This window comes from Scleropages formosus, chromosome 5 (genome assembly GCF_900964775.1).
Source record: "Scleropages formosus chromosome 5, fSclFor1.1, whole genome shotgun sequence".
NCBI lineage: Eukaryota > Metazoa > Chordata > Actinopteri > Osteoglossiformes > Osteoglossidae > Scleropages > Scleropages formosus.
Window position 1 is genome coordinate 30,773,405 of NC_041810.1, and position 27,667 is coordinate 30,801,071.

The 27,667-nt window shown below is 44.9% G+C and overlaps 3 protein-coding genes across 7 annotated transcripts; 1 reads left to right on the forward strand and 2 right to left on the reverse strand.

Annotated features, from left to right (window-relative positions):
• Positions 1 to 4,074: 4,074 nt before the first annotated feature.
• On the reverse strand, positions 4,075 to 19,172 carry LOC108930129 (CD48 antigen-like). 5 transcript variants are annotated; one of them, XM_018745217.2, is made up of 6 exons: positions 18,920 to 19,172; positions 7,926 to 8,240; positions 6,343 to 6,600; positions 5,928 to 6,053; positions 4,516 to 4,538; positions 4,075 to 4,297 (listed from the first exon to the last, which is right to left on the reverse strand). In XM_018745217.2, the coding sequence occupies exons 2-6, from the start codon at positions 8,158 to 8,160 to the stop codon at positions 4,124 to 4,126; spliced, it is 816 nt and encodes a 271-aa protein (XP_018600733.2). In that variant the 5' UTR covers positions 8,161 to 8,240; positions 18,920 to 19,172; the 3' UTR covers positions 4,075 to 4,123. The 5 variants fall into 5 exon arrangements, with proteins under 5 accessions (XP_018600733.2, XP_018600731.2, XP_018600732.2 ...); XM_018745215.2 differs by lacking the exon at positions 18,920 to 19,172 and adding an exon at positions 17,442 to 17,656; XM_018745216.2 differs by lacking the exon at positions 18,920 to 19,172 and adding an exon at positions 17,363 to 17,656.
• Positions 10,299 to 11,831, forward strand: LOC108930130 (uncharacterized). Its single transcript, XM_018745218.2, has 2 exons — positions 10,299 to 10,779; positions 11,002 to 11,831. The coding sequence occupies exons 1-2, from the start codon at positions 10,606 to 10,608 to the stop codon at positions 11,617 to 11,619; spliced, it is 792 nt and encodes a 263-aa protein (XP_018600734.1). The 5' UTR covers positions 10,299 to 10,605; the 3' UTR covers positions 11,620 to 11,831.
• LOC108930132 (uncharacterized) lies at positions 17,551 to 26,763 on the reverse strand (the record flags this gene model as incomplete). Its single annotated transcript, XM_029251934.1, has 4 exons — positions 17,551 to 17,596; positions 23,212 to 23,404; positions 25,524 to 25,781; positions 26,628 to 26,763. Coding segments are annotated over 4 exons (633 nt in total), but the record flags the coding sequence as incomplete, so codon positions are not given.
• Positions 26,764 to 27,667: the final 904 nt, after the last annotated feature.

Here is a 27,667-nt window from a genome sequence, read left to right on the forward strand (position 1 = left end):
GCGGTTCTATTGTGCTCGCTTGGCGATTCGTAGTCTCTTGTTCCCTCAGTCTGTTTCCTAGGTGTTCATGTTCCAGTCCCGAGTGCCCGTCCCGTCAGTTCCAGCCTCTTGTTCTCCAGTCCTGGTCCATCGTTCCAGTCCGGTATTTCGTCACGTCTCGGGGTTGCGGTCATACTCACGGATTAGCGTTTCACTGTTCACCGTAGTTCAAACATCGTGTGTGTTTCCTGGTCTCGTGTTTCCTGTTTCACTTTCACCGAGTGTCTTACAATACGCACAGTGCACTTTTAACATCACACTGTACGTGAGGTGAGGTCATTTTGTATTTCGTCTGTGTTTGGACGTAATAGCAACGCGCGTCCGTGTCGGACTCCCGTCCGGACGACAGCGCTCCTCAAAGTTGTGTCAGCTCACCATTGTTATTTACTATTTACACTAATGATTGTCATAGTGTGCCTAATCATTATCTCATTAAATTTTCTGATGACGCAGCACTGGTAGCATTGATTACTGAGGGAGAGAAGCCAGACTCCTATTTTGACAGTGTGAACACAGTGATCCAATGGTGTAATCAGAACAACCTCATTTTAAATCCCACTAAAACAGAGGAAATTATTTTTGGATCCACACAGCTCACACCAGCCCCAGTCATCATTTACAACAAATCTATAAAGCAGTCCTCATCCTTCAGATATTTGGGAGTATATGTGGATAATGCTTTATCTTGGTCATATCATGTGGATTACATATGTAATGAGGTCCAACAATCTACTTTCTGAGAAGACTTAGATGTTTTGGAGTCAGTAGGGAGATTCTTTTATTTTTTATTTTATTTATTTATTTATTTATTTATTTATTCATTCTGCTCTACAATTTGCAGCACTCTGCTATATGGAGGCCTGGTCTGGTTCTGTGGCCTCTTGATTCAGCTGAAAAGCAGAATTTTAAGACTGCTGAATATCTGTTCAAAGATGGTAGGTCATTGCGTGGAAAATTCTTTCCTAGATAGTTGTATCAAGCACACCTCTAGACTGGCAGAGAAGATCAGTTCAGCTCATTCTTATGTTTTACATGAGTACCAGCTTCTGCCTTTTGGGAGGTGCTTAGGGTGCCAGATTGTAAGAGGAATAAGTACAAACACTCCTTTATTCCTCACTTCATCACACTACTGAACCAACGGGAGGTTAAGGAGGTGATTCTACTTCTTTTTCATGCACATATACACACACGTACACATACATTCCACGGACTGATGTACCTGCACTAAAAATGCAAATGCAGATTTATCCATGCTGTTTTTGAGGATTTGTATTTGATTTTATGTAATGGCTTTTTACTGTTTTTGGGATTATGACAAGTTGTTTCATTTGTGTTTTTTGTGATGTAATAAGGTGGATGGATTGCTGAGCTGGAGAAGCAAGACAAATTTCTGCGTAAACAAAGTATTATCTTGTCTGTCTTTATCGATAACCATTTGTCCTAGTGCAGAGCCATAGCAGTCTACAGTTTAGTCACAAACCTGTACAGACACAGGGAGAAGATGGAAACTACACACAGACTTAGATCAGATTACTTAATGTAAGTGAGGAATATTTGTGTCATGTGTTACAATGAATCACTGTAAATTAAAAGGTACAGAGAAAGGACTTACAGACAGTCCTTAGAGCCTATTTACAACTGCACAGAAAAACTTTCTCACACACACTTTCTGAACCGCTTGTCCTACACGGGGTCGCGGGGAACCAGAGCCTACCCGGCAACACAGGCTGTAAGGCTGGAGGGGGAGGGGACACACTCAGGATGGGAGACCAGTCCATCGCAAGGCACCCCAAGCGGGACCCGAACCCCAGACCCCCTGGAGAGCAGGACCCAGTCCAACCCACTGCACCCCCCACACAGAAAAACTTAAAACATGAAATTTCCATAATTGGTTTTCTGGGAGTTTTACTGTACTGCCCTTATTTCAGGAATATTCTTCCTGTTCTGTATTTTTAATGATGTAACAGTCATCATTCTATGTTTTCTCAAGATGTTTGTAATGAGTGTAATGATAAAAATTATCCACACACCTTCAGTTATGCGCACTCTCATATACATGCCATACATGTCCATCAGTGTGTCAGACACTGGCACAAATATTCAAACACAATGGTCTTAGTTTATTTTATTGTTTACTCTTTGTTAATCTTCTACCTCTATGACTTACTCAGTCTTCCTTAGTTGCTTGTCTAAGTCAGGATCAAAGGAGTCGACAGCCTGTCCCGAAGGCATGGGGTACAAGGTAAAAGCAGGGTACACGCTGAATGAGGTCTAGGTATGCTGTTCTTGCATAAGAGATTGATGATGTAGGGTGTGACAGTGGAGTGGCATGGTGAGGATCTTTTGGTTGGCGTGTATAATCATGTGTCCTGAGAATGTGACTGTGATATAACTGTAGCACCACCCTCTGTTAACATGACTATGAGGGTGGTGCCCTGGGTTCTATTCTAACAATTAAAATGTTAGAACCCAACTCAAGTAGCTCAGTAACAGAACAAATGTATTAAATTCTCCAAACACCATGTAAATAGAAAACCCAAAGAAATATTCAAAGATTATTGTCCTCTATACAATACTAACCCCAAAATCCCATTAGATCAAAGCAAATGCAAATAACCAGAACATGAAGAAACCACAACATTCACAAGTGCACTCCAATATTAGAAACAACAAATAACCTCACTGCTACACTTTGACACAACACAGCCTTAGAAGTTTCCTACAGAACCTTCTTTTGCTCACACACAGTAGTTAATGACTGGAATACTCCGGAGTATTTCAAACACATGTAAAACACCCCCTCATTGCAGGCCTGATCGCAGCTTGTGTACATTGAGACCCAAGAATTATGGTTGCTTCACACTCGTGAGTATGGAAAAAAAAAAAAAGCAGTTTAACTTGTCAGCTGTTCACTCGCGTTCGGGGCAGGTGAAAACTCCAACAATGCCCCAGAAACTTTGCGCGTTGCCAGAAGCACAAAGCGCTATTGGGTTCTCCTCTCCACCATCACTGTCAGCTCGACGTGACTGCTGAAAACTTGCCGTTTCCTAACGGAATGACTTGTGGGACAACGAGTACACCACGGAAATTTCCTAGGTATGATATATCTTTCTCTTTGGTTGTTCTTCGAGCAGGGGTGCGGTGGCGCAGTGGGTTGGACCGCAGTCCTGCTGTTCGGTGGGTCTGGGGTTCGAGTCCCACTTGGGGTGCCTTCCGGCGGACTGGCGTCCCGTCCTGGGTGTGTCCCCTTCCCTCTCTGGCCTTATGCCCTGTGTTGCCGGGTAGGCTCTGGTTCCCCGTGACCCCGTAAGGGACAAGTGGTTCTGAAAATGTGTGTGTGTGTGTGTGTGTGTGTGTTCTTCGAGCAACCAGAAAATATCACCTCCTCTCTCCTCATACCCTAGAGCACTCTCTCCTGCATCCTTCTAGAAAAGTCTCAAAATTTGTCCCATCCCTCTTTCCTCTCATTGGTTCTCCCCAAACCGAACCCTAATAAATTTGCAAAACTGACAGGAGGTGTAGGTTGCACCTGTTCCCACATGTGTTGGTATGGCTTCACCCAAACTATATATCAAATTTATGAAACTTTATTTAAATCTTAATGGGGGTGCGGTGGCGCAGTGGGTTGGACCGGGTCCTCCTCTCTGGTGGGTCTGGGGTTTGAGTCCTGCTTGGGGTGCCTTGCGGCAGACTGGCGTCCCGTCCTGGGTGTGTCCCCTTCCCCTCCGGCCTTACGCCCTGAGTTGCTGGGTAGGCTCCGTGACCCCGTAGGGGACAAGCGGTTCAGAAAATGTGTGTGTGTGTGTATTTAAATCTTCAAAAGTGAACACACAAACTTGTAGTGCCACAGGGCTATATAACTAATTTAGTCTCAAGGGTCATTTGGGAGGGGGATGCAGTGGTGCAGCGGGGCAGCAGGATTGGCCTGTGCCTGCTCTCTGGTGCCTCTGGTTTGAGTCCCGCTTGGGTGCCTTGTGACAGACTGGCATCCCATCCTGGGTGTGTTCCTTCCCCCTCCAGCCTTACACCATGTGTTGCCGGGTTAGGCTCTGGCTCGCTGCAACCCCGCTCGGGACAAGCGGTTTCAGTCAGAGTAGGTGTGGGACTTTTGGGCAAAATTCTTCCACTGAGGTTTCTGGACTCTGGCATAGACAGTATCCAGCTCTGCATCCTTTTGAGAAAGAGGAGGGGTACACCTCTCCATTCTGATGACATCATATTCTGTTGATACCGTAAACAAAGAACTCTGAGGTTGGTCCTGTCAGAGACAAAGATATCATTTCAAATATGAGAGGAAACATGACAGTCGCACATCTCATCAAGCAATCTACTTAGTGGTAGACCCTTCTATGAGGTGCCTGTTTATTGGCTGTATAAACATCATTAGAATAAAAAGGTACACAATAATAATGGGCAATAGATATTTCAATGGTATGTTGTTTTTATTGGTTTTGGAAGGAAATGTGAAATATTTACCTGAGCTACTGTGGCACTCTTTTCTGTAGAAACAGGAGATATTTGCTATCAGTACATTTTCCAGTTATATACATACATGTCAATACAAACTACAGGAAAAAGACAAGACACACCCTGGTAAATGCACCACATTACATTAATGAAAGTGATGTATTGTGTGACCAATAAAAACGAAAGGGTATAGACTGCAATTAAAACATTCAAAGACACGCACTGTAGACAGGGCTGTCAAACTCAATTTCATCCTAGGCCACATCAGCGTTATGGTTGCTCTCAAAGGGCCGGTTGTAACTGTAAGACTATATGAATGTATCTACTCTTTTATTACATTACATAATTACCTCTGCATTCGATTACTACTGGTTTTGGTAATAACTCAATTAATTCCTAGCTTTGAAAGTAGAAGCCCAGGACAAATAATGACAAAGCATATTCAAGTGTACAAGTATTGTACAGTTTATTTAAAAAATAAATGAGGTAACAAAAACACATGCTTGTGCTGTATGTGAGCACATGCTCAGATTTCTCTGTGATATTCTAAATTAAATTAATTCATGAAATTAAGAAAAAAGTCATTACTTATACATCTGCATCAACTTTTCTTTGATGGGTCTATTCGTTCTTTTTTTTTTTTTAAACTAATCCTATCACTCCACTAGAACGCCGCTGCAGGAAAAAACAGATATCCAGGCACAGCCATCTACTGGCTAGATGCCTTCATCGCTCAGGTAAAAAAATTGAGATGCATTTTCAGGTCCCGAAAATAAAATTTATAATAACAATGAAATAATTTGTAAGCTCTCGCGGGCCACATAAAATGAGGGGGCGGGCTGGATTTGGCCCGCGGGCCTTGAGTTTGATACCTGTGTTGTAGAACATACAGTACTTTCTGTAGTAAATACAAATGGTTTCTACAGAAACAAACACACTCCAGGTGAAAACAAACTGTAGTCACCCAAATTACAGATGAAATGTTGCATTTTACAACATTTTGTTGACTGGACTAAATGTATGAGATATGTCTGTAAATCTGAAGTTCATTATTCCATATGTAATGAGATATGGTGTTTTTAAAAGTAAATGCTTTGAATAACTTGCTAAGTGAATTCATAACAATTTAGTAATATAATGTTTATTATGTGTTACACACGTGGGGGTGCGGTGGCGCAGTGGGTTGGACCGCAGTCCTGCTCTTCGGTGGGTCTGGGGTTCAAGTCCCGCTTGGGGTGCCTTGCGGCAGACTGGCGTCCCGTCCTGGGTGTGTCCCCTTCCCCCTCCGGCCTTACGCCCTGTGTTGCCGGGTAGGCTCCGGTTCCCCGTGACCCCGTAAGGGACGAGCGGTTCTGAAAATGTGTGTGTGTGTGTGTTACACATTTAATATGTAATTTTTCTCTAGGATTGTAAAACCGTACCTGCATCTGGACTGCGAGCGTGTCTGCAATAGGCCAAACTCAGCACGACGAACAGGATGAGGGTGAAAATGACAGTGAATAGGCTGAGAAAAACAACTTGCATCTGTCTTCCTTTTCTGACATCTACTGGAAAAGAGTTATTTGACTGAAAATTTAACTATGATAATCATACACATGCACACACGACACATCCCCAAATTCCAATTTACAGTCTCCTTTACAAATACACATCGTGACTTTACAATATAAATATGTATTAAGACAAAACTTGTATTTAATCATTCAGATTAGACACTTTTCTTCAAAGTACAATTCAGTGCATTCAAAAGTGTGTTAGATCACGGATCAACGGCATTAACTGCAGAAAGTCTTACATACTGATACTTGTGTGTACATCTGGATAAAATTCACATACCTGCATGCATTCCACAGATTTCCGAGAGCTCTATGGTGGTATTGCTCCAGCTAACCTGGTTGCTACTGTTACAGGTCACCGTACCCCCCATCACAGAGAGTGTGAGGTCAGGGCCATACTCTTCCACAGGGGAACAGATAGAGTTGTCACAGATGGAGGTGACAGTGTGATTCTGGCTTGTGCAGGCGAAAGTCACATTGCAGGAGTCTGAGCTGGGTGAGTTGAAGACCACACTGAGAACAGGTGGATCCACATGAGCTGCAATATAAAGGAGTTGTTGAGAGACCCAGCAATACTAAACTCGCCCTTTTATTTGTTATTTTTTACATGGTAAAAGGGTGCAATTAGCTGCAGACAAGAAATTTGACTCACCAAGAACTATCAGAACTGGAATGTAAAACATAGCAAGCTACACAAAACTCGATCCTTGACCAAAAGCAACCAGGTTCAACACTATCTTAACTATTTAGAAGCACTGCTCAAAAAGAAAAGGTCACACTCTTTACTGCTAGCTTTTAAGTCTCTCCATCTGCCTGAAAGTCCTTCATATATATATATAGATACATATATACACATATATGTACATATGTGTACAGACACCCCTCGTCTTACGCAAATAGGTTATTCTTCAACCCTTTACATAAGTCAAATGTTATGTATGTCAGATTGCCCCTCCTCCCCACCATTCAAGATAACAACATTAATAATTTTTCCATCTCAGTTATTGTACCTTGATGTTTCTTTGTTATTATTGTTGTTTCCATGCTAGCTGTTCCTTTCACGTGCTCCTTTATACATGCAGCATCCTTCATTATCGTAATTATCGTCGATATGCTAAACCTGATTCCCATGCTATAGACAATAATCTTTGTCCACCTTCATACTTCCTTATTAATTTCAATTTCATCTTCAGCTTGATTGCTATACCCTTGCAAGATGGTTCTCGTTTTCCTTCAAACACGCGTTTACCACCAGGCGTTGTGAATAATGAAATGGGTAATAAATATGCTTAAAAAGCATTAAACTAAAGAGAGGATATGTGTTCACAGCTGAAAACTTGCAGGAACTGGGAAGATGCAGCTTCCTGCCTTGTTTGGCTACCCCTACTTGTGCTTAACGTATTTCAAATGTTTTGTGTAAGCGCTATCAGTAAATAACGTCTGTGTCGGGAATTTTTTATGTAAATGCGGATTTATGTTAGTCAAATTTACGTAAGTAGAAGGGTGTCTGTATATATATAAAAGGCAATTCTGTCAGCAGCTGGTGCTCATTTCTTTCTAAGAAGGGGTCTTCAGGTGTTGCTGTTTTTTAAGCAGAAGAAAGGGAGAGGTTAGTCTCCTATCTGTCATAGACAGGTTACACCTTTTAATCTGATAAAATATCAAGCAACTTAAATGTTGCAGAATTTCCACAGGTCATAATTGTTTGCTGGAGGCTTTATGTGCTGCATTCGATTAATATTGTCAGATACATTGGTGAAATAGCAAAGGATTGTGAAATTTTCAACAGAATTATACTTTCAGTTGCTTGAAGTTCCGCTTGTTGTGCAGAAAGGAAGCCTTTGACATGCAGTGGTCACGTACCCTGGACCGAGAGGAGGAAGTCTGAGCCAGATGTTTCATCTCCACTTTTGTGAGTCACTCTCGCTGTGTAGAGACCGTTGTCCTTCTCTGTTACATTGTGCATTAGAAGCATCAGGGTTTTTGAGTCAAATTCCACCCTGGTTGCATAATCCTTATATGGTGTCAGATATTTAAGATTGTAATTGTAATTCAGTATCCGTTGTGATACATTGAACATCCATGTGATGCTTTCCATCTCCTGCTCTCCAATTTGCTCAGGAATAAGACGGGCAGCATGTCCTCTCAGTACAAATACAGGAAAGTTCCCACTGCAGGCTGAGCACAGAGAGAGACAGGTATGGGAAGCAGATGTCAGTTTCATGCGTATGCAGAATATACTGTAGGAAAAGTTAGTAATTATAGTTTACAGTGTAGTACATGCCAATAAACAGCTCATCACCGTAATTCGGTCAGTGGTGATAAATGAATATCAAATACAAGGTTTCTCAGTACTGAATTCCTGGTGCTCTGGTGCTATAAACAGGTTGCCAAACAGTAGGGAGGGTATGTTTCACATCCGCATTTTGTGCTCACTTTTATGTTAAAAATTGCAGCTTAAATTTTTTGTGCAGAATGTTATCATGTACAGTGTAGACCACTGACCAAGAGAGAAATACTTCTGCACACTGAGTTTTCACTTTGCCTTAAAACAGCTTTATCTAGCAGACTTGTTCAGTAGCCTTATAATAAAACGGCTTCGAAATACAAATCATGGATCTTTTGGTTTAACAGGTCAATTGATAAAAATGAGGGCAGAAATATTATGTGTGTCTAATAAAGTTTAGATAGCACCCTACTAAAGTCAAGTTGGGCTTTTCATATGATCAGATTATGAACTACATGCTCCCTTGTGTGCTGCAATCTGTGTACTGCAGTCTTGGCTCACACATCGTTATGTTGTCTACGAGGCCACTGCATTGAAAGAATATCATTTTGACTATTTCACAATAGTCCTTTGATTTGCAGATATTTATGACATGGTTATAGCTGCTACTAGCTGCCAGTTCAGGGCTCCTGGTGACAGTACAAGACTGGCAACTGATGATTGACATAGGTAGGCAGCTAAATGAAATTATAAGATATGACCCATTCTTGTCGAGCCAATTTTCAAAATTTGGAACAGCCTTTTGAACTATACACTTGTTCTTCCCCCGCTGCCTGGTAACCTGTGTACTATCTACGTTAATGGTGCATGCACCACATATCTTCTGCACCCCTCATTCACAGTGGGCTGTATGAAACCACAGCCCCCTAGAGACTCCCCCCGCTTCCTGTTTTCACCGTGTACCTTCAATCATTCCATGATGCTGTGTGCTCAAAAATAATTATCCATTTATATATTTTATTTAGCAACTGTATTTTGAGGGGTATGTGATGGCACAGCAGGCTTGGCCGGGTCCCGCTCTGTGGTAGGTCTGGGGTTCGAGTCCTGCTTGGGGTTCCTTGCAACGGCTTGGCATCCCGTCCTGTGTGTGAGCTGTATTTTAGCTAATGTGACAGTAATGTTGCCTATGAAGGTAAATGTATGGTAAGTGAACACAGCGTCCTATCCTGGGTGTGCCCTTCCCCCTCTTGCCTTGCGCCCTGTGTTGCCTGGTTAGGCTCTAGTTCGCCATGACCATGCTCGGGACAAACGGCTTCAACCAGTGTGTGTGAGAGCTGTATTTTGGCCAGTGTGACAGTATTGTTGCCTATGAAGGTAAGTGTATGGTAAGTGAACACAGCAAATGGAATCAGTTGCAGTCTGGGTATAAACCTTCGTTGCTCCACCATCTCACTACATCACACATCAATCTTTTCTTTCTCCTTTTTGCCCTCCAGAATTTAACCTGCCTGTTGTAATTTTCAAATGTGGAAAATTAAATCAAAGTGAATCAAACTGCATCACTAGTCATTGTGTCTACACCTGTCATTATCATGTGTATTATATATGTCATATATATAAATATTTTTGAGGATTTTGCCACGCCCACACCTTCGAGCCGACACGGAACACCTGGGACGCAGTGCAGACTGGGGCATAAAAGGTTGCATCAGACCAGCAGCTGATGCGGAACCTTGTTCAGCCTTGTTGTTTGCGACCTCCTAGCTCTTCTAATTCCTGTTCCCTAATGCCTTCCCCCATCCCGTCCCTTGTTCCCACCATCCTGTACCTCTTTATTTTCTTCGATCTCTTGCCTGTGTACTGACCTCGCCTTTTGGATTCTCCCTGTAACGACGTTTGCACCTCGAAGACTAATTGCCTGTTCTTTGACCACCTCTCTTGGATTTCCTTGAATATACCATGTATACCGCTCTGCACTTGCGTCCGCCGCTTCCTTCCAGAACCAGACATGACAGAAGGTTCCGCCTCGAACATGGACCCAGCGGAGCTGAACCATCTACAGGCGGAGTTGGACTCTCGCAAAGCACGCATGGAAGGTATAGAACAGATGCTCTACAACCTCATCACCTCCTACAACGAAGTGGTAAGCGCACTGAACACGTCGCGAAACACGCAGCCAATCCTGCAGCACGTGACTCGCCGAACACAACACCACCTCTATCACGCATTTTCCACTTCTCTCCTCTGACCCGCTTTGACGGGACCCCGGCTCAATGTGCAGGTTTCTTGTTTCAGTGCGAACTCATTTTTTCCAGTATGCCCCTTGTTTACAGCACCGAACAGAGCCAGATCACCTACGTGTGCTCTCTGCTCACGGGCAGAACGCTTGATTGGGCGATAGCGGTCTGGACAAATGACTCACCCAACACATATGCTCAGTTCAAGAGCTGTTTCTTCGCCATTTTCGGACTCGTTCACCCAGAAGAACATGTGAGTGAAAAACTTATGGACTTACAACAAGGTAACTGACCCGTGGCAGATTACGCCGTAGAATTTCGTACCCTCGCAGAGCGCAGCTGTTGGGGGGAGAAAGCTTTGTTAGCTGGTTTTTGCCGCGGTCTAAACCCACACATCCGCAAAGAAATGGCGTTCTGGGGACAAAGATGGACCCTAGATCGATTCATAGAAACCGCTGTTGCCTTGGATCACCAGATCAGAATCCAAGAACCAGTCTCAGAACCTGCCCCAGAAAAATGCTGTCCCGCTCAGGAGGAAGCAGAGCCGATGCGGTTGGGGCATGGGGTGCCTGTCCTCTGCAGAACGTCAGCAAAGACTACAGAAGCACCTGTGTGTCTACTGTGGCGACCCCGGTCACTTCCGTCTCGAGTGCCCTGTCCGCCCTGTGGCCAAGGTGAGTGGAACCCTTGTAACCGCTTCGCTGTACCCGTTATGTTGTCATGGGGCTCAGGGCAGGTAAAGACTCAAGCCAGGGTCGATTCAGAAGCAGCAGGGTGCTTCATGGATGTTGCTTTTGCTCGGACTCATAGCATCCTGTTCAAACCCATTGAGAGGTGTCTCAAAGTGAAAGCCCTGGATGGCCAGCCCCTAGGGAGAGGTTTTCTGGACCACCAGATGGCACCAGTGACCGTGAGTGTGGGGGTATGTCACCAAGAAATGTTGCAATTTTATTTGATTACTTCTCTGGAGTTTCCCCTGATTCTAGGGTTCTCCTGGCTCTCCCACCATGACCCTGTTTTTCAGTGGAGTACTGGGGAGTTGGTGGCTTGGGGACCCCAATGTGAGAGGATATGCTTAAAGTTACTTTGCTGAGCTACGTCCATAGAAGGCTCAGAATCTGCCCCACAGGTGCCAGTTCCCCCCGAGTATCAGGATCTGGCTGAGCTTTTCAGCAAAAGATAAGCATCCGAGCTACCACCGCATTGCCCGTGGGACTGTGCAATCGACCTCCTGCCAGGTACCACACCTCCTTGAAGTCACATTTATCCCTTCTCCAGACCCGAGCAAATAGCCTTACAGAAATATATCAGCAAAGCATTAGAAGCAGGAATCATATGTCCATCCACATCCCTCGCGTCTGCCGGGGTTTATTTTTTTTTTATTGAAAAAAAGATGGGGGGGGGGGGGGGGGCTACGCCTGTGTATTGACTATCGGGAGCTGAATAGCATTAGCGTGAAATACCCACATCCCCTGCCTTTGATCACGGCCGCCCTTGAGAACATCCAGCAGGCACAGTGGTTCACGAAGCTAGACCTGAGAAGTGCATACAATCTGGTCCGTATCCGAGAGGGTGAAGGATGGAAGACTGCATTCAGTACCACCCTGGGTCATTAGGAATACCTGGTTATGCCTTTTGGCCTTGCGAACGCACCCAGCGTCTTCCAGGCTTTTGTGAATCATGTGCTCGGGGACATGATCAACAATGGCATCCTTGTATACCTTGACGATATCTTGATCTATTCTGATACAATGGCCAGGCTTGTACTGACTGTCAGACAGGTGCTCCAGCTACTGTTGCAGAACAGATTGTATGTGAAGTTGGAGAAGTGTGAATTCCACAATAAGCAAGTCTCCTTCTTAGGGTTCATCCTCCCCCGAGACGGCATTGCTATGGATCCAGGAAAAGTCCAGACCATCCAGCAATGGCCTCTCCCGACCACCACTAAGGCTCTCTAGCGGTTTTTGGGGTTCTCGAATTTTTACCGCCGGTTCATCAGAAACTTCAGCACGATCGTCGCCCCATTGACGGTGCTTACAGCAAGTAAAACCCCTCGTCTCCCGTGGAACCAAGAAGCCCAACGAGCATTCGAGACCCTCAAACATAAGTTTACTACAGCCCCCATCCTGCATCAACCGGACCCGGAGTTGCCATTCGTGGTTGAGGTGGATGCTTCAGAGTCAGGGGTAGGTGCTGTTCTCTCGCAGAGGCAAGGTGAACCCACGAAGTTGTATCCTTGTGCCTTTTTTTTCCAGGAAACTGCCTGATGCCGAACGAAACTGCGATATAGGGACTAGCTAACTGCTAGCAATCAAGTTAGCTCTAGAAGTGTGGCGACATTGGTTGGAAGGGGCACAACACCCTTTTTTGGTACTTGCAGATCACAAGAATTTACAATATCTGCAGACAGCATGGCGCCTCAACACATGTCAGGTCAGGTGGGCGCTGTTCTTTTCTCGATTCAACTTTACTGTCACTTACCGACCAGGTCCTAGAAACATCAAAGCAGACGCCCTTTCACGACTCCATGATGAAACACAGGATGTTCCAAACCCAGACTACATCCTCCCCAGATCCTGCTTCGTGGCACCAGTTCAGTGGGACTTCACCCAGGACCTCACCCAAGCACAACAAGCGGACCCCGAACCACCAGGTAAACCTTCCGGAAAACAATACGTCCCCCCAGGTCTGAGAACTACGCTCCTACAATGGGCCCATGACCATCCAGCCGTGGGACACCCGGGGTTTGGGAAGACCCAGGCAAGAATACAGCAGCTCTACTGGTGGCCGTCCCTCCGGGAGGACATACAGGACTACGTCCGAGCTTGTCCGATCTGTGCTCGGTCCTGGGCTTCAAATCAGAGACCAGCAGGGCTCCTGGAGCCCCTCCCAGTGCCCAACCGTCCCTGGACGCACATAGCGTTATTTCTGGGTGGACCTCCCTCCGTCTGATGGTAAGACCACCATATTGACTCTAATGGATTGGTTTTCCAAGGGCTGTCGCTTGATTCCTCTGCCCAAGCTCCCCTCCGCCTTGGAGACTGCAGAGCTGCTGTTTCATCATGTATTTCGGCTCTACGGCATACCCGAAGACATAGCGTCCGACTGGGGTCCTCAGTTCACATCTCGTGTTTGGAGGGCTTTTTGGAAAAAAATCAGGGTCACGGTAAGTACGACATCGGGATACCACCCTCAAGCCAATGAGCAGGTAGAACGGCTACAAGAAGATATCGGTCGGTTCCTCAGAAGCTACTGCCTTGAACACCCAAATCACTAGGTTTGATATCTTCCGTGGGCAGAATATGCCCACAATACGCTGACCCATACCTCTACAGGGGTTTCCCCATTCCAGTGCATCTTAGGGTACCAGCCACCACTGTTCCCCTGGCAACCGGGATCCAGCGATGTGCCTGCTGTGGACTTCTGGTACCAGACCAGCAGCGAGGTATGGGCAGCTGTCAGACGACACCTCCTAGAATCTCAAACCCGGATCAAGCATCAAGCCGATCGACATCGGCTGCCCCTCTCCCTCACACCAGGACAGAGGGTATGGTTATCAACGCGGGGTCTATAAGGACCCTACACGGCGAAGAAACTCAGCCCGAAGTATATCGGACCCTTCAAGATTACCCGCAGAGTAACCCCGGTCTCGTATCACCTGCAACTGCCCCAGCATATACAAACACATCCACCATTCCACGTGTCCTTCCTCAAGCCCTTGGCCACCTCACTACACCAACCAGCAACAGCGCCACTGGCCCCGATACTCCTGCCTGACGGTGGCACACCACCTTAGGCCGTAAGGGTGCTCCTGGATTCCCGGCGCCGCGGAGGGGTCCTTCAGTATCTGGTAAATTGGGAAGGATACGAGCCGGAGGAACGTTGCTGGGTGGCGGCACGAGACATCCTGGAACCAAGCCTCATCACTGACTTCCACAGGAATCATCAGGATCGGCCTGCGCCCTGGCCTCGAGGCCATCCCCCTGGTCGCCTTCTAGTGTTAGGGGCTGCTCCGAGGTGGGGGGTGCACTACCACGCCGACACCTTCAAGCCGACATGGAACACCTGGGACGCAGCGCAGACTGGGGCATAAAAGGCTGCGTCAGACCAGCAGCTGATGCGAAACCTTGTTCAGCCTTGTTGTTTGCGACCTCCTAGCTCTTCTAATTCCTGTTCCCTAATGCCTTCCCCCATCCCATCCCTTGTTCCCACCATCCTCTATCTCTTTATTTTCTCCGATCTCTTGCCTGTGTACTGACTTTCTTTTGGATTCTCCCTGTAGTGACGTTTGCACCTCGAAGACTAATTGCCTGTTCTTTGACCACCTCTCTTGGATTTCCCTGAATACACCACGTATACCGCTCTGCACTTGGGTCTGCCGCTTCCTTCCGGAACCAGACATGACAGATATTATATATTCTTGGTTTTAAACAAGACCCAGAAGCAGACAATTATTTCTAAGTTGTACACTGCAGTTATTACACACAGGTTGTAATGCTGTTTATGACATTGGGATCATCATAAGGCATTTGACTTAATAGGATCAACAGTCACATCAGAGTCACAGACACCTAAAAGCTGCAGTCCATTGCAAGGTAGCGACTCACCCACCCAATCACAATGGGGAATTTAGCATCACCAGTTCACCGGAACTACATATTTTTGGACTGTGGAAAGAAACTGGAGGAGGCAGGGGAAGCCCCTGCAGGCAGAGAGAGAACATGCAAACTTCACACAGACTGACTGGGCCTCAAACCATGTTCTAAGGTGGAACTCAGGTGCTGTGAGGCAGCAGTGATACTTGCTGCACCACCATGCCGTCCCTCGCATAACAAGAAAAATGGAAATGATTGTTTTCAGTTTTGCTCTGTAAAAAAGAGCCCCTTCCCCATTTTGGTCACTAGTTTCTCTTATTTTATAAAACCTTTGTTTTGAGGAGCCTGCAGTATTTTACACTTCTGCTCTGTCCACATGGACCACAGACAATGACTGGACACCGCATTTATTCCATAATGCCAAATTTGCGAATGTCTGGCAAGAGTTTTTTACAGAAACATTTTCACAGCTCTGTTGATGTAGTTCGCCTTTCGTGTGTGTGAGTGCACGTGTATATATCTAGATAAAGAACACGTGTTTATTTCCTGTTCACTCCTTTTCAAATGTAAAAAAAAAACTGAAAAGATTAAAAATAACAAACACTTGAGAATGCGGTTGGTGTTTTCTGCCTCCGGCATCTGAACTGAGCTCTTACTAGTTGTCAGCGTCTCATTATCTGCTCACTTACTGTATGCACTGCAGATGTTATATTTTGAAATAACTGAGCGTCACATAGTGCCATTCTGATGCCAGCTATGACCACCAAATCACCACGAGACATGTGACTAGATGCAAATGACAGTCACACCAGAGTAACAGGCATGTGAATGCATCACGGAAAGTACACCCACACATCCACAGTCACACATACCAGTAAACAAGTATATCTCTCCTACTCAACAATCTTTCAAAGAAGTATACTAAGCAGCACTGTTGCCTCACAGTCTGTAGGCTCTTTGGATGTCATTTCAAAACCAGCTCAGTTTGTGTGGAGTTTACATTTTCTCACTGTGTTACCGTAGGTTTTCACTGCGTACTCTTGTTTCCTTCCACATTCCGAAAATGTGTTTCAAGGGTATTGGTTCCTCTGAATTGCCTGTTATGTGTTTTTTGCTGCCCTGGGATTGGCTAGTATGCCATTCAGGGTGTACCCTGCATAGCCTTGCACCCTGTTCTTCTGGGATAGGCTATGGATCATAACAACCCTCAGTTGGACTGGTAGTTACTGGTAATGAGTGAGTGAGTGTTCTCTTTAATTAGTTAATATTAAAATACATGTGTTTATACCTGCTAAATACCTTACCGTCAATGACATACAGCACTTAGAGTGTGTATTTACTATGTTTACAAAGATTTGAGTGATTACATATGAAAACTGCAGGTAAATAGAGCCATCAGGTGGTTTAGAGGTATGAATCCCCCACCTCCTGCAAAAGGACCCTTTATCAACGTACTTACCTTAATCTGATACAGTAAAAACTCCCCAACTGTAAAAATGAGTAAATCACTAAGACAAGCAACAGCAGCAAAAAACAAATATTAAAAATAAATAAATACCTAATGGTCTGTCTGGTATATGAGATAAATATATTAAGTGAAAAAGTTTATGCCTGGGCATAAAGACAGATATACACTGAAATGGAGGAACTGTTTTTCACTTCAACAACGATCAGGACTGAAGGGCCCTCAGCTGAATTATAAATTTAAATAAGCTTAACTCTAGAACTTCAAGTGAACCAGCTTGTGGCCCACTGGTCTTTACAAACTCATTCCACTTTTTGCTTTGTTTGACGTAAGGTAGCATTATCTAATCCCAGCAGCCATTATCCTTGAATCAAAATAACCTGACAGTGCTGATTTAATTCTCCAACATATATTCATAAGAGAGATATTTAAAAAAAAACCTCAAAAACACAGTATCTAGTGAAATGATGTAAGCTTCAGTCCTAGGAGTAGTTTTACATACATTGCCATTGCCCTGCAGTTCAATCTACATTTTTTAAATGATGACTTTATCACTACACACTTGGAAAGGTAAATGATTAGAATGTTTCCAGGTAAAATAAACGTGTTCAACAGTTTAATTTTTTTTAACCAACATTTCAATCCTTTATGCCTAACTCCAGTTTCATATCACAGTATTGATATTAATGCAGTTAGCAGACACTTTTCTCCGCAGTGACTTACAACGTTAACATACTTAGAATTATTTACACATTCATACAGCTGGATACTTTTACCTGAGAAATTTTAGGGTAAGCTCCTCGCTGAAGGGTACTACAGCTGGGGGTGGGGAGAACGGAGGAAAAGAATACATACCCCAGGGCAAGGGAAAGAGGAAGAAGAGTAGATTCATGACTCTTTCTCTCTCTCTCTATTGGTTCTGGTGCAGCTTGGTTAGGTAAACGTCCAAAAGAAATCCGATGGATCAGGTTGACTGGATGATGTTGTAGTACTCGTAATTTGCATCTCCTCTGGGAAGGAAGTGGGGGGCTGAGGGGCTATGTGCAAGGTCGATTGTGTGTGTATGTGTGTGTATGTGTATGTGTGAGAAAGAGAGAGAGAGCTCAAGATATGCACTTTCACTTCCGAATAAGTAATATACATGTATTAGGCAGTGTACTGCAGTGTATCTAGCACTGAAAGGTGTTGAATAAATACATGTGTTCATTGGAACACTAAATAAATAAATGAGTATAAATAAATATACATACAAAATCAAAACTGAATCCATGATGCAATAGATGTGAGACAGAAGGCAGAGAGCAGCAAAAACTGAAACCTGAGTTTCGTACAGGTGTGAATTTCAGGGCAGCACAGAAAACACATACTGTAGCTTTGGTGTTGGTGACTGTAGGTTTGCATTGAATTATGGGAGACAAAATGTTAAAAATATGTAAATACTAACATCTGTGACATGACAACAGACAAAAGTATAAAGGTTCCAAACAGTAGTACTGAAGACCCATAAACCAGGAGGTTTTCCAAATGATTACTCCAAAAAAACATCTAACTAACCACTGCCATAACATGAGAGGTGAGTAGTGGTTAGAGCTGCTGCCTTTAGACCTAAAGATTGCAGGTTTGATTTCTACCTCTGGCTGTTGTACCCTTGAGCAAGGTACTTACCCTAAATTGCTCTTATGAAATCACCCAGCTGTGTAAAGGGGTACATAATTGTAACCTTAACATTGTAAGCTGCTTTGGAGAAAAGCATCAGCTAAATGAATCAATGTAAAATAAACACCATAATACACTGTAGAGCCTGGGGATCAGATTTCACTACTCTGAACATACATGGTGCATTTAGATTCTGGGATATGGGACATGTAATTTGCACTCCTTGGTGAAGGGAGTTTTCACTTCATTAACTACCCTCTTTGTCTCTCATTTTCCCTGCTGTCATTGTGGAGCTTGCTCCCCTCTCCTATAAGCAGGGTGGTAAGAGTCAGTTATAGAAGAGAAAATACTGTATGTTACAATATGATCACACACACTTTCTGAACCGCTTGTCCCATACGGGGTTACGGGGAACCAGAGCCTAACCTGGCAACTCAGGGCATAAGGCTGGAGGGGGAGGGGACACACCACTAGTCTGTCGCAAGGCACCCCAAGTGGGATTTGAACCCCAGGCCCACTGGGGAGCAGGACCCAGTCCAACCCACTGCGCCACCACCCCCCCCTGACAATATGATCATTGTTTTATGAATCAGCTTCAGAAAGTTACGTACTTAAAATGGACTGATTCTTCAGACTGAGCAGCTACTAAGAGATGGATATTGATGACTGGTACTGACCCACAGAGTCTTTCTCTAAGATGGACAGTGAGGACAGCTGATACCATGATGACCAGTCCCACAGAGAACAGTACTGCCTTCATAAGGCACAGTGAGAGAGCAGGAGCGGGGACTGGAGGAAAGATATTATGAGCAATAAAAGAGACAGTTCACCAAAAATACTGAACTCACAAACCTGTCTAAGAGAACCTCAGCTAACACACAACAAGAATCAGAAAACACAACGAAGATATACTGAACAGGTGAGTCTGTAATACGGGACAGTGAGTCTCTTTTGGAAAAGTGTTTCCTTCGGATGTCGTTTAAAAGATATTTCTAATATTGTATGTGCACTTTCAGAGAGCTGCATATCAGTCTGTTACTTGAATTTCGAAGTTGACAAGTATTTGCAGGAGTATTATTAAAATGTGTTGCTGGTATATGTACAAGATATTACTGGATTTATCTGTTTTGCTTGATCACACATGGTTTTGGTTCATCTTAATTTATTTGCATATAGCCCTTGTGTATGTGTGTGTGTGTGTGTCTGCCGGTGTTCCAATAAGTGCTTGTAAAGAATGCTGTCTGTGTGTCCTTCTTTGCCTCATCTGAATTTTGCAGCGTGCTCCAGAATTTTAACTTCTTATACATCTTCTAGGTGCAGCTTATGCAGTTTACTTTTGTGTAATGTGTTGCATTTTCATAACATCAGTAAACTTAAATCTTTGTATTACTTACCATAAACTCTCAGGTTGATGATGTGTGAGGTCTGGTTACCGTTTTTCATCAGCCCTGTACGCTGATACACCCCGCTGTTGTGCACTGTGTCAGCTCTTTGACAGTCAAACTGAAATCAGGGCTCAGTTGCAGTCGCCCTGTGAACTGGTCATGAAGATTTACATTGTCTTTACCACGTGTGCCTTTCACAATCTCTCTGTTATTAAAGTACCATTCCAGAAGAACAAAGCCATTGAGTGTCACATTTCCCAGGGCTGAAGGCAGCTCCACAGATTCTCCTTCAACGCCATTTATCAACAAATTAGTGCCACAAATACTTGTAACACAGAAATAAACTAAAAATAGATGTGAGGAATTACATTTTAATGAGGACACACTTTTAGTGAAGTACATATGAAGTCATACACACTGAAACAAGTGTGAGCATCAAAAAAATTTAGTGATGCAAGAAATACTTTTTGAAAAAAAAAGTATGCTAAAAAAACTGATTTTTTAATAATAAATAAATAAATCCATTTTGACCCACCTGTGCAAACAAGATGACCATGTATGCAGAGAAATATACACACAGATATTCACTGTGCTCCCGATCCCAGAATCAAAGAAGCAGGAGGACCCATCTGAGCTCCCTCACTGTGTCCAAATACAGAGCTAAACCTGCCATTATGTGACTGATGTCAACACTGAATATGTTTTACCATGAATCTATAATAAGTACTTTGAGACACAGTTCAGTAAAAAAGGATGTTACTGTTCACTAGTTGGGGGGGGTTGTTTGTCCCATCCTTCTTGGTTCTATTTACATTTCTGGTGGCTCTTCCTTCATACTGTTGGTAAGAGCTGAGTGCTGATAGAGTGAGAAGCTCCTGTCATCAACAGTCAGTTCAGATTCTGTATCCCAGGAAAAATTCCTGCTTTTTATGAGGGTGTGGACCATAATTCCTGCAAATTATCCTCAATTGTTGTTGCTCAGTAGGGGGCGTGGTGATGCAGTGGGTTGGACCGGGTCATGCTCTCCAGTGGGTCTGGGGTTTGAGTCCCGCTTGGGGTGCCTTGCGACAGACTGGCATCCCGTCCTGGGTGTGTCCCCTCCCCCTCCAGCCTTCCGCCCCGAGTTGCCGGGTTAGGCTCCGGCTCCCCGTGACCCCGTATGGGACAAGCGGTTCAGAAAGTGTGTGTCTTTGTGTGTGATTATGTCACTTGATTCCACACAAAGAACGTTGTTCTGTCTTGATTGTCTTGACCGACCAGACTATCGGGAGTCGAATCGACTCCGCTGGTCACAGCACGCTTCCCATTCCTCTCTGGATCGCGCCTTCCTCATCCACGTAGCTCCAAACGTTTTTCTTATGTCGTCAATCCATCGTTTTGGAGGCCTTCCGAGTGGCCTTTTCCGCTCACGCGGATACCACTCGACAATTGCGCGAGTCCACCGATTGTCGGTGAACCGAGCAACGTGTCCGGCCCATCTCAACTTTTGCCTCTCGTACTCGTTGATGACGTCCCTCACGCCGGATTTCTCTCTGATCGTCTCACTCCGGATATGTTCTCTTAGTGATATTCCCAACATAGATCTCTCCATCGCCCTTTGAGCAGTTACCAACCTTTGCTCTTCTCTCTTCGTGGTGGCCCAAGTTTCACTGCCGTATAACATTGCAGGTAAAACTGTGCCATTGAAGAGGTTCGCGCGGGTGGTCTTATCCAACTTTCCTTTGAGCACATCCTTGATGGAGTTAAACGCTTTCCATCCGGCCCTTATTCTCCGCGAGATTTCCTTCTCCATGTCTCGACGCATATTTACTTCTTGTCCAAGGTAGACGTATTCCTCCACCTCCTCTATTTCATCGCCTTGAACCACTATTCGGCCCCTTGTTGCGTAATCTGACCGCATGAACTTGGTCTTCATGCGGTTCATTTTGAGGCCTACTCTCGAGCTTCTGATGTCTAGCTCGGTTAGCATGGTCTGAAGTAGATCTGTGGTTTCGGCGACGAGGACGATATCGTCGGCGAAACGGAGGTGGGTCAGTAGCTCGCCGTTGATGTTTACGCCGCCCTTCCAGTCGATGTCTCTGAAGATCTGCTCGAGACATGTGGTAAAGAGCTTCGGAGAGATGGTGTCTCCTTGTTTGACGCCCTTCTCGACTGGTATTCTAATCGGCGACGACAGCAGAGCGATGTCGGTGGTACATCCGGAATTCGCCTCCCGTAGGAGTTCGATGTATTGCGCCTCGACTCCTTGCATCTCCAACGACTTTAGCACTGCGTTGATCTCGACGCTGTCGAAGGCCTTCTCGTAGTCCACGAACGCGACGCATAGTGGCAGCCTGTACTCTTTCGCTCGCTCCAGCAATTGGGTCAGAGTGAAGATGTGATCCATCGTGCTGTAGGTTCTTCGGAAGCCTGCTTGTTCCCTTGGTTGTTGTCCATCCAAGTGTTCTGATAATCGTGTTAGGATTATCTTCGTGAACAGCTTGTAGATGTGGGACAAGAGGCATATGGGACGATAGTTCTTCAGGTCTTCTCTATCTCCCTTCTTATACAGCAGGATGGTTCTCGACTCTTTCCACTGCGATGGTATCTTGCACGTGTTCAGATAGTGACTGAACCGTTCGGCGAGGATTTTCCAGAGCTGTTCTCTGCCCAACTTCAACATTTCAGATGTTATGCCATCTTTCCCTGGTGCTTTTTCCCTCTTCATCAAATTGACGGCCCTTTCAACCTCACTTACGAGAATGGGGGGCACATTCTCCTTCCCTTGAAGTGACGGTGGTGGTTCAATCTTCACAGCAGATTTGAAAAGCTTAGTGTAAAAGTCTTTACAGATCTTTACCACCTCGCCTCTTTCATCGGCTGTATCACTATCCGAGTTCTTCAGCTTCGTCACTTCCGATTTATAGAGTGCCATCCCCCTTTCACATTTCTTGAGGCTCTTCCTTTCCTCGGCGGCCTTCAGGAGCTTTTCCATCCGGTATTTTTCGAAGTCTCTCTTCAGCTGCAGTCGTATCACCCTGCTGAGAATGGAATATTCAAGGTGATCTTCCGCAGTCCTCTTCATGTTCTTTCTCTTCTCGAGAAGTTTTTTGGTTTCTTCCGAGATTCTTCCCTTCTGCTCCCTTGGGCCCGCCTCCTTTGCCTCCCTCAAGCATTCCTTCAGTTTCTCGATCAGTGAGTCATAATCATCGTCAATTCCGTCAATTCGGCACCAGGATTTCCTCTCCATCGCTTCCTGCAGTCGCTTTCCATCGTAGACCTTCACACGTTCTTCCCTCGACGTCAGATGCAGTGTCTTCTTCTCCTTTGTCCTGTCGATGACGATCTTGGCCCTGAGCAGGCGGTGATCGCTGCCGGTGTTGAATGGCGTTACGACAGAGACGTCTTGCAGAATGCGCCGCTTGTCGACCAGGATGTAGTCGATCTCATTGCGATGTGCAGCGTTAGGGGCTATCCAGGTCCATCTTTTCTCGCTGTTCTTCTTGAACAGGCTGTTCCCGATGTAGATTTTTCTCGCCTCTGCCATAGTGACCAAACGTTCCCCTCTTTCATTTCTTTCTCCAGTTCCAAACTTTCCAACATACCTTTCACCTTGCCTCCCTTTTCCGACCTTTGCATTGAAATCTCCCATCACGACGGTGTAAGTGGATTTCCGAGCTAGCATCATGTCTAGCTGGCGATAGAACTCTTCCACTTCATCGTCGTCACTGGCACTGGTGGGAGCGTAGGTCTGGATGATCTTAAGGGTGGCCTTTCCCGAGAGGTTCACGTTGAGCACTCCGATACGCGATGACACAAAATGGCATGAGGCGATCTTCGTAGTCCATTCTTTGCTTATGATGAACCCGACACCCCCAACTGATCTGCTGCCATCCGCTTTTCCTAGTCTTACAGCGCATCCATCTTCCCACCTCGCACTCATCTCCTTCTTCTGCCGAGTCTCGCACAGACCCAACACGTCGCATCTGATCTTCATCTTCTCCTCCATCAGGTGGTTCAATCCGTTCCCCCTTGCCAAAGACCTGCAGTTGTAGGTGCAAATGGCAAGGTTAGTCCTGTTCTGCGGCGGCTTCTTGGAACCTGAGATTCTTAGCGGCCTCTCGTCGCTCGGATGGCGTACCGCCGCCGTGGCACGGTCCGATTGACGTGCAGGGTACTGAGGCCCATTTCTTCGTGCTGTTTTAGCCAGAAGATGACGCCACCCCGCTGGCTAGGCGGGCAGGCCATTGCACCTCTTCAGTTTAGCTAGCTTCCAGCCTCTACAGGATGGACCATACGCCCGCTTCTGCTAAGGCGATCCACCTGCATGACCGATAGTCCGGTACCAATGCGGCATGGTTGAACCTGCCAGGATATACAGAGTATATCCAACCGCCATAGCTACCAGACAGCCATTGCCACTGTTGCGCCACTTTGAGGCACTGAAGCCGGGTTTGCAACAGCGTTGTTCTACTGTAACAAAAATGCTGCATCACAAACATGGTCCCAGTTGTAGTAATAACAGTAAGAAGCAGTATCAAATACTGTATCTTTACAGTGAGTCTCCACACTGTACTAAAACAAATTCGATATCAGCTAATTATCAGGTCATATTCATATTTCCAGTTTTTATTCGGATGAGACAGGAACTGAAACAGAGATTTTGCAGTAAATAAAAGCAGAGTAAGGAGTATAATACACATCAGGGGTGACCAACCCTAGTGCCCCCCCATAGCATCATAATCGCAGAGATGGTGAGAATATTTCGGTTAGTGTCTAATTTACACCTCAGCACCAGATGAGGGGACTTGTTATACAAATGACTGTTTGAGAAGAGGAAAGAAAATTCAGTGCAAAATAAAAAACAGCTGAATCCTGCAGGCATTGAGGACCAGGGGTTGCCCCCTGCACACACACACGGTGCACTCAACTTCCCGGACATGGAGCATTTGGAGTCTGTGCCTGAGTGGAAAGTCTCTCACTTAATCTTCTGCCCTTGTTCTCTCCTACTTCGCCTCCTGGTCCTGCGTTCCCCTTCTCTATAAATATGGTGCAAGGAGTTAAGGAAGAGAAAAATTTCCATGATGCATCGAAGTCACTGCTTTTCTAAAACCAGCTTCGTTGACTTCTATTTAAAATATTGTTCAAAATATGAAGATAAACCATAGTGTAGCTTATTGATATCTCAATATTGACAACTGGCACTGACCCACAGAGTCTTTCTCTAAGATGGACAGTGAGGACAGCTGATACCATGATGACCAGTCCCAAAGAGAACAGTGCTATCTTCAGGAGGCACAGTGAGAAAGCGGGAGGGGGGGCTGGAGGAAAGATATTATAAGCAATAAAAGAGACAGTTCACCAAAAATACTGGACTCACAAACGTGTCTAAAATAACCATAATTAACACACAATAAGAATCAGAAAACACAGTGAAGATACACTGAACAGGTAAGTCTGTAATATGGGACAGTGAGTCTCTTTTGGAAAAGTGTTTCCTTCGGATGTCATTTAAAAGATATTTCTAATATTGTATGTGCACTTTCAGAGAGCTGCATATCAGTCTATTACTTGAATTTTGAAGCTGATGAGTATTTGCAGGAGTATTATTAAAATGTGTTGCTGGTATATGAGGGGGGCGTGGTGGTGCAGTGGGTTGGACCAGGTCCTGCTCTCCCATGGATCTGGGATTCGAGTCCCACTGGGGGTGCCTTGCGACGCACTTGCGTCCCGTCTTGGGTGTGCCCCCAACCCCTCCAGCCTTACTCCCTGTGTTGCTGGGTTAAGCTCCAGCTCCCTGTTACCCTGTATGGGACAAGTGGTTCAGACAATGTGTGTGTGAATGTGTGTGCGTGTGAACGTGCGCACTTGTATATGTATGTAGCCATTTTGCGTGTGTGAGTGAGAGAGCGATCACCTGCAAAAGTGCACATCACAGTGTCATTCGTGCTCTTCTCACTGACACCATTATGAACAGTACAGGTGACAGTAACACCCCCCTCTGCTGGTGAGAGAGAGAAGTGCAGCTCTCTGCCCCTCACTGTCTGGTCCCCCTTCCTCCAGGTGTAGGAGGCACTTTGGTCACCTGATGAGCTGCACATCACATGTACCTCACAGGTTTCGTTCACTGGCATCCAGGTGAGATCTGACTTGATCTGCACAGCAGTTATCTTTTCTGTTCACAGTCAGAAGAAAATGTGTTGGTAACATTGTAATCGGTACTCTGATATGCAGGATGTGTTTACTGTGATGTGTTCGTACAGAACGGCAATTTATGACCATCATTTACAGGAGAAGAGATAAAAGAGAACTAAAAACCTATTCTACCTTTCAAATACCTTCATAACTTACTCATGACAAGTTTTACCCGGACAACCTGATTAAGACCAGTATGGCACAAACTGGACAGGAGAGTGAAAGCAAAGTAACACACAAGTGTTGTACATCACTGAGAATTGAGCAGGAAGACATGGGTAACACTGTAATCAATACTACGATATGTATGATGTATTTACTCTGATGACTGAATGACAATTTACTGCTGTTACTAATAAGAGAAGAGGTAAGGGAGAAGCAGAAATCTATTTTAACTTTCAAATACCAGGATCATTTATATATGAATAGTGTGAGTACATTTGGACAACCTGATCAGCACCAGTACTGGACAAACTGGAGAAAACAGTGAAAGCAGAGCAACATACAAGTGTCCTACATCTCTAGGAATGGTTGCAGAAGAGTAGGAAGGCATGTAAACTCATTTCTTGATTAAACTTACCAGAAAATGTACACAAACCTTTCACTGGTATGATAAAATATTATTAATTTACTTTTTTTTCAGAGGCTTAGCAATATTCTTTAATAAGGAACAGGTTACACAGCATACATTTTTATTATAGACATTTTCAATGTGAAGTTCCTGAAATGTTCAACTGCAAGGCCCCTCCAGAGACATAAGTGAAACCTAAAGCACTGTTTCACCATCTTCATAACATCCATATTCTAAAATATTTTTATCTCTTACCATAAACACTCAGGTGGATGGTGTGTGTGGGAATCTGTCCACCAGCTGCCTTCAGCCCTGTACGCCGATACACCCCACTGTCCTGCAGTGTCAGCTCTCTGACAGTCAAACTGAAATCAGGGCTCAGCTGCAGTCGCCGTCTGAACCGGGTATGAATTTCTACATCTGTTTTATTATTTCTCAGTCTTGCAATCTCACTGTTATTGAAATTCCATTGCAGTAGGAAAAAGTCGTTCAATGTCACTGTCCCCAGGGCGGAAGGCAGCTCCACAGATCCTCCCACACTGCCTTTTAGTGTCAGATCAGCAGAATGACAAACACCTGAAACACAGAAAAATAAATAAATTAATTAATGTGAGAAATTACATTCCAATGAACAGACACATTCAGTAAAGCACATATGAACTCATACACACTGAACCATTTCATTAAACCCGGAAGTGCTGAACACTGAAATAAGTAAAGACACAGTGAATGCAAGTTAGATGTTTGTGAAATAAAACACATTGAGACTTATTTGCAGAGACACACACACACACACACACACACACACACACACACACACACACACACACACACACACACACACACACAGATACCCACTGTGCTCCTGATCCCAGAATAAAAGAAGCAGGAGGACCCATCTGAGCTCCATCACTGTGTGCAAATGCAAAGGTAAACCTGCCATTATGTGACTGATGTCGACACTGAATACGTTTCACCATGAATCTATAATAAGTACTTGAGACACAGGTCAGTAAAAGAGGATGTTACTGTTTACTAGAGGGGGGGGTTGTTTGTCCCCTCCTTCCTGGTTCTATTTACATCTCTGGTGGCGCTTCCTTCATACTGAAGGAAGAGCTGAGTGCTGATGGAGAGAGTAGCTCCTTTTATGAACAGTCAGTTCAGATTCTGTATCCCAGGAAAAACTCCTGTTTTGTATGGAGGTGTGGACCACACACACATTCTCGGAAGCAATTGTCCCATACGGGGTCATGGGGAACCGGAGCCTACCCGTAACATAGGGCGTAAGGCCGGAG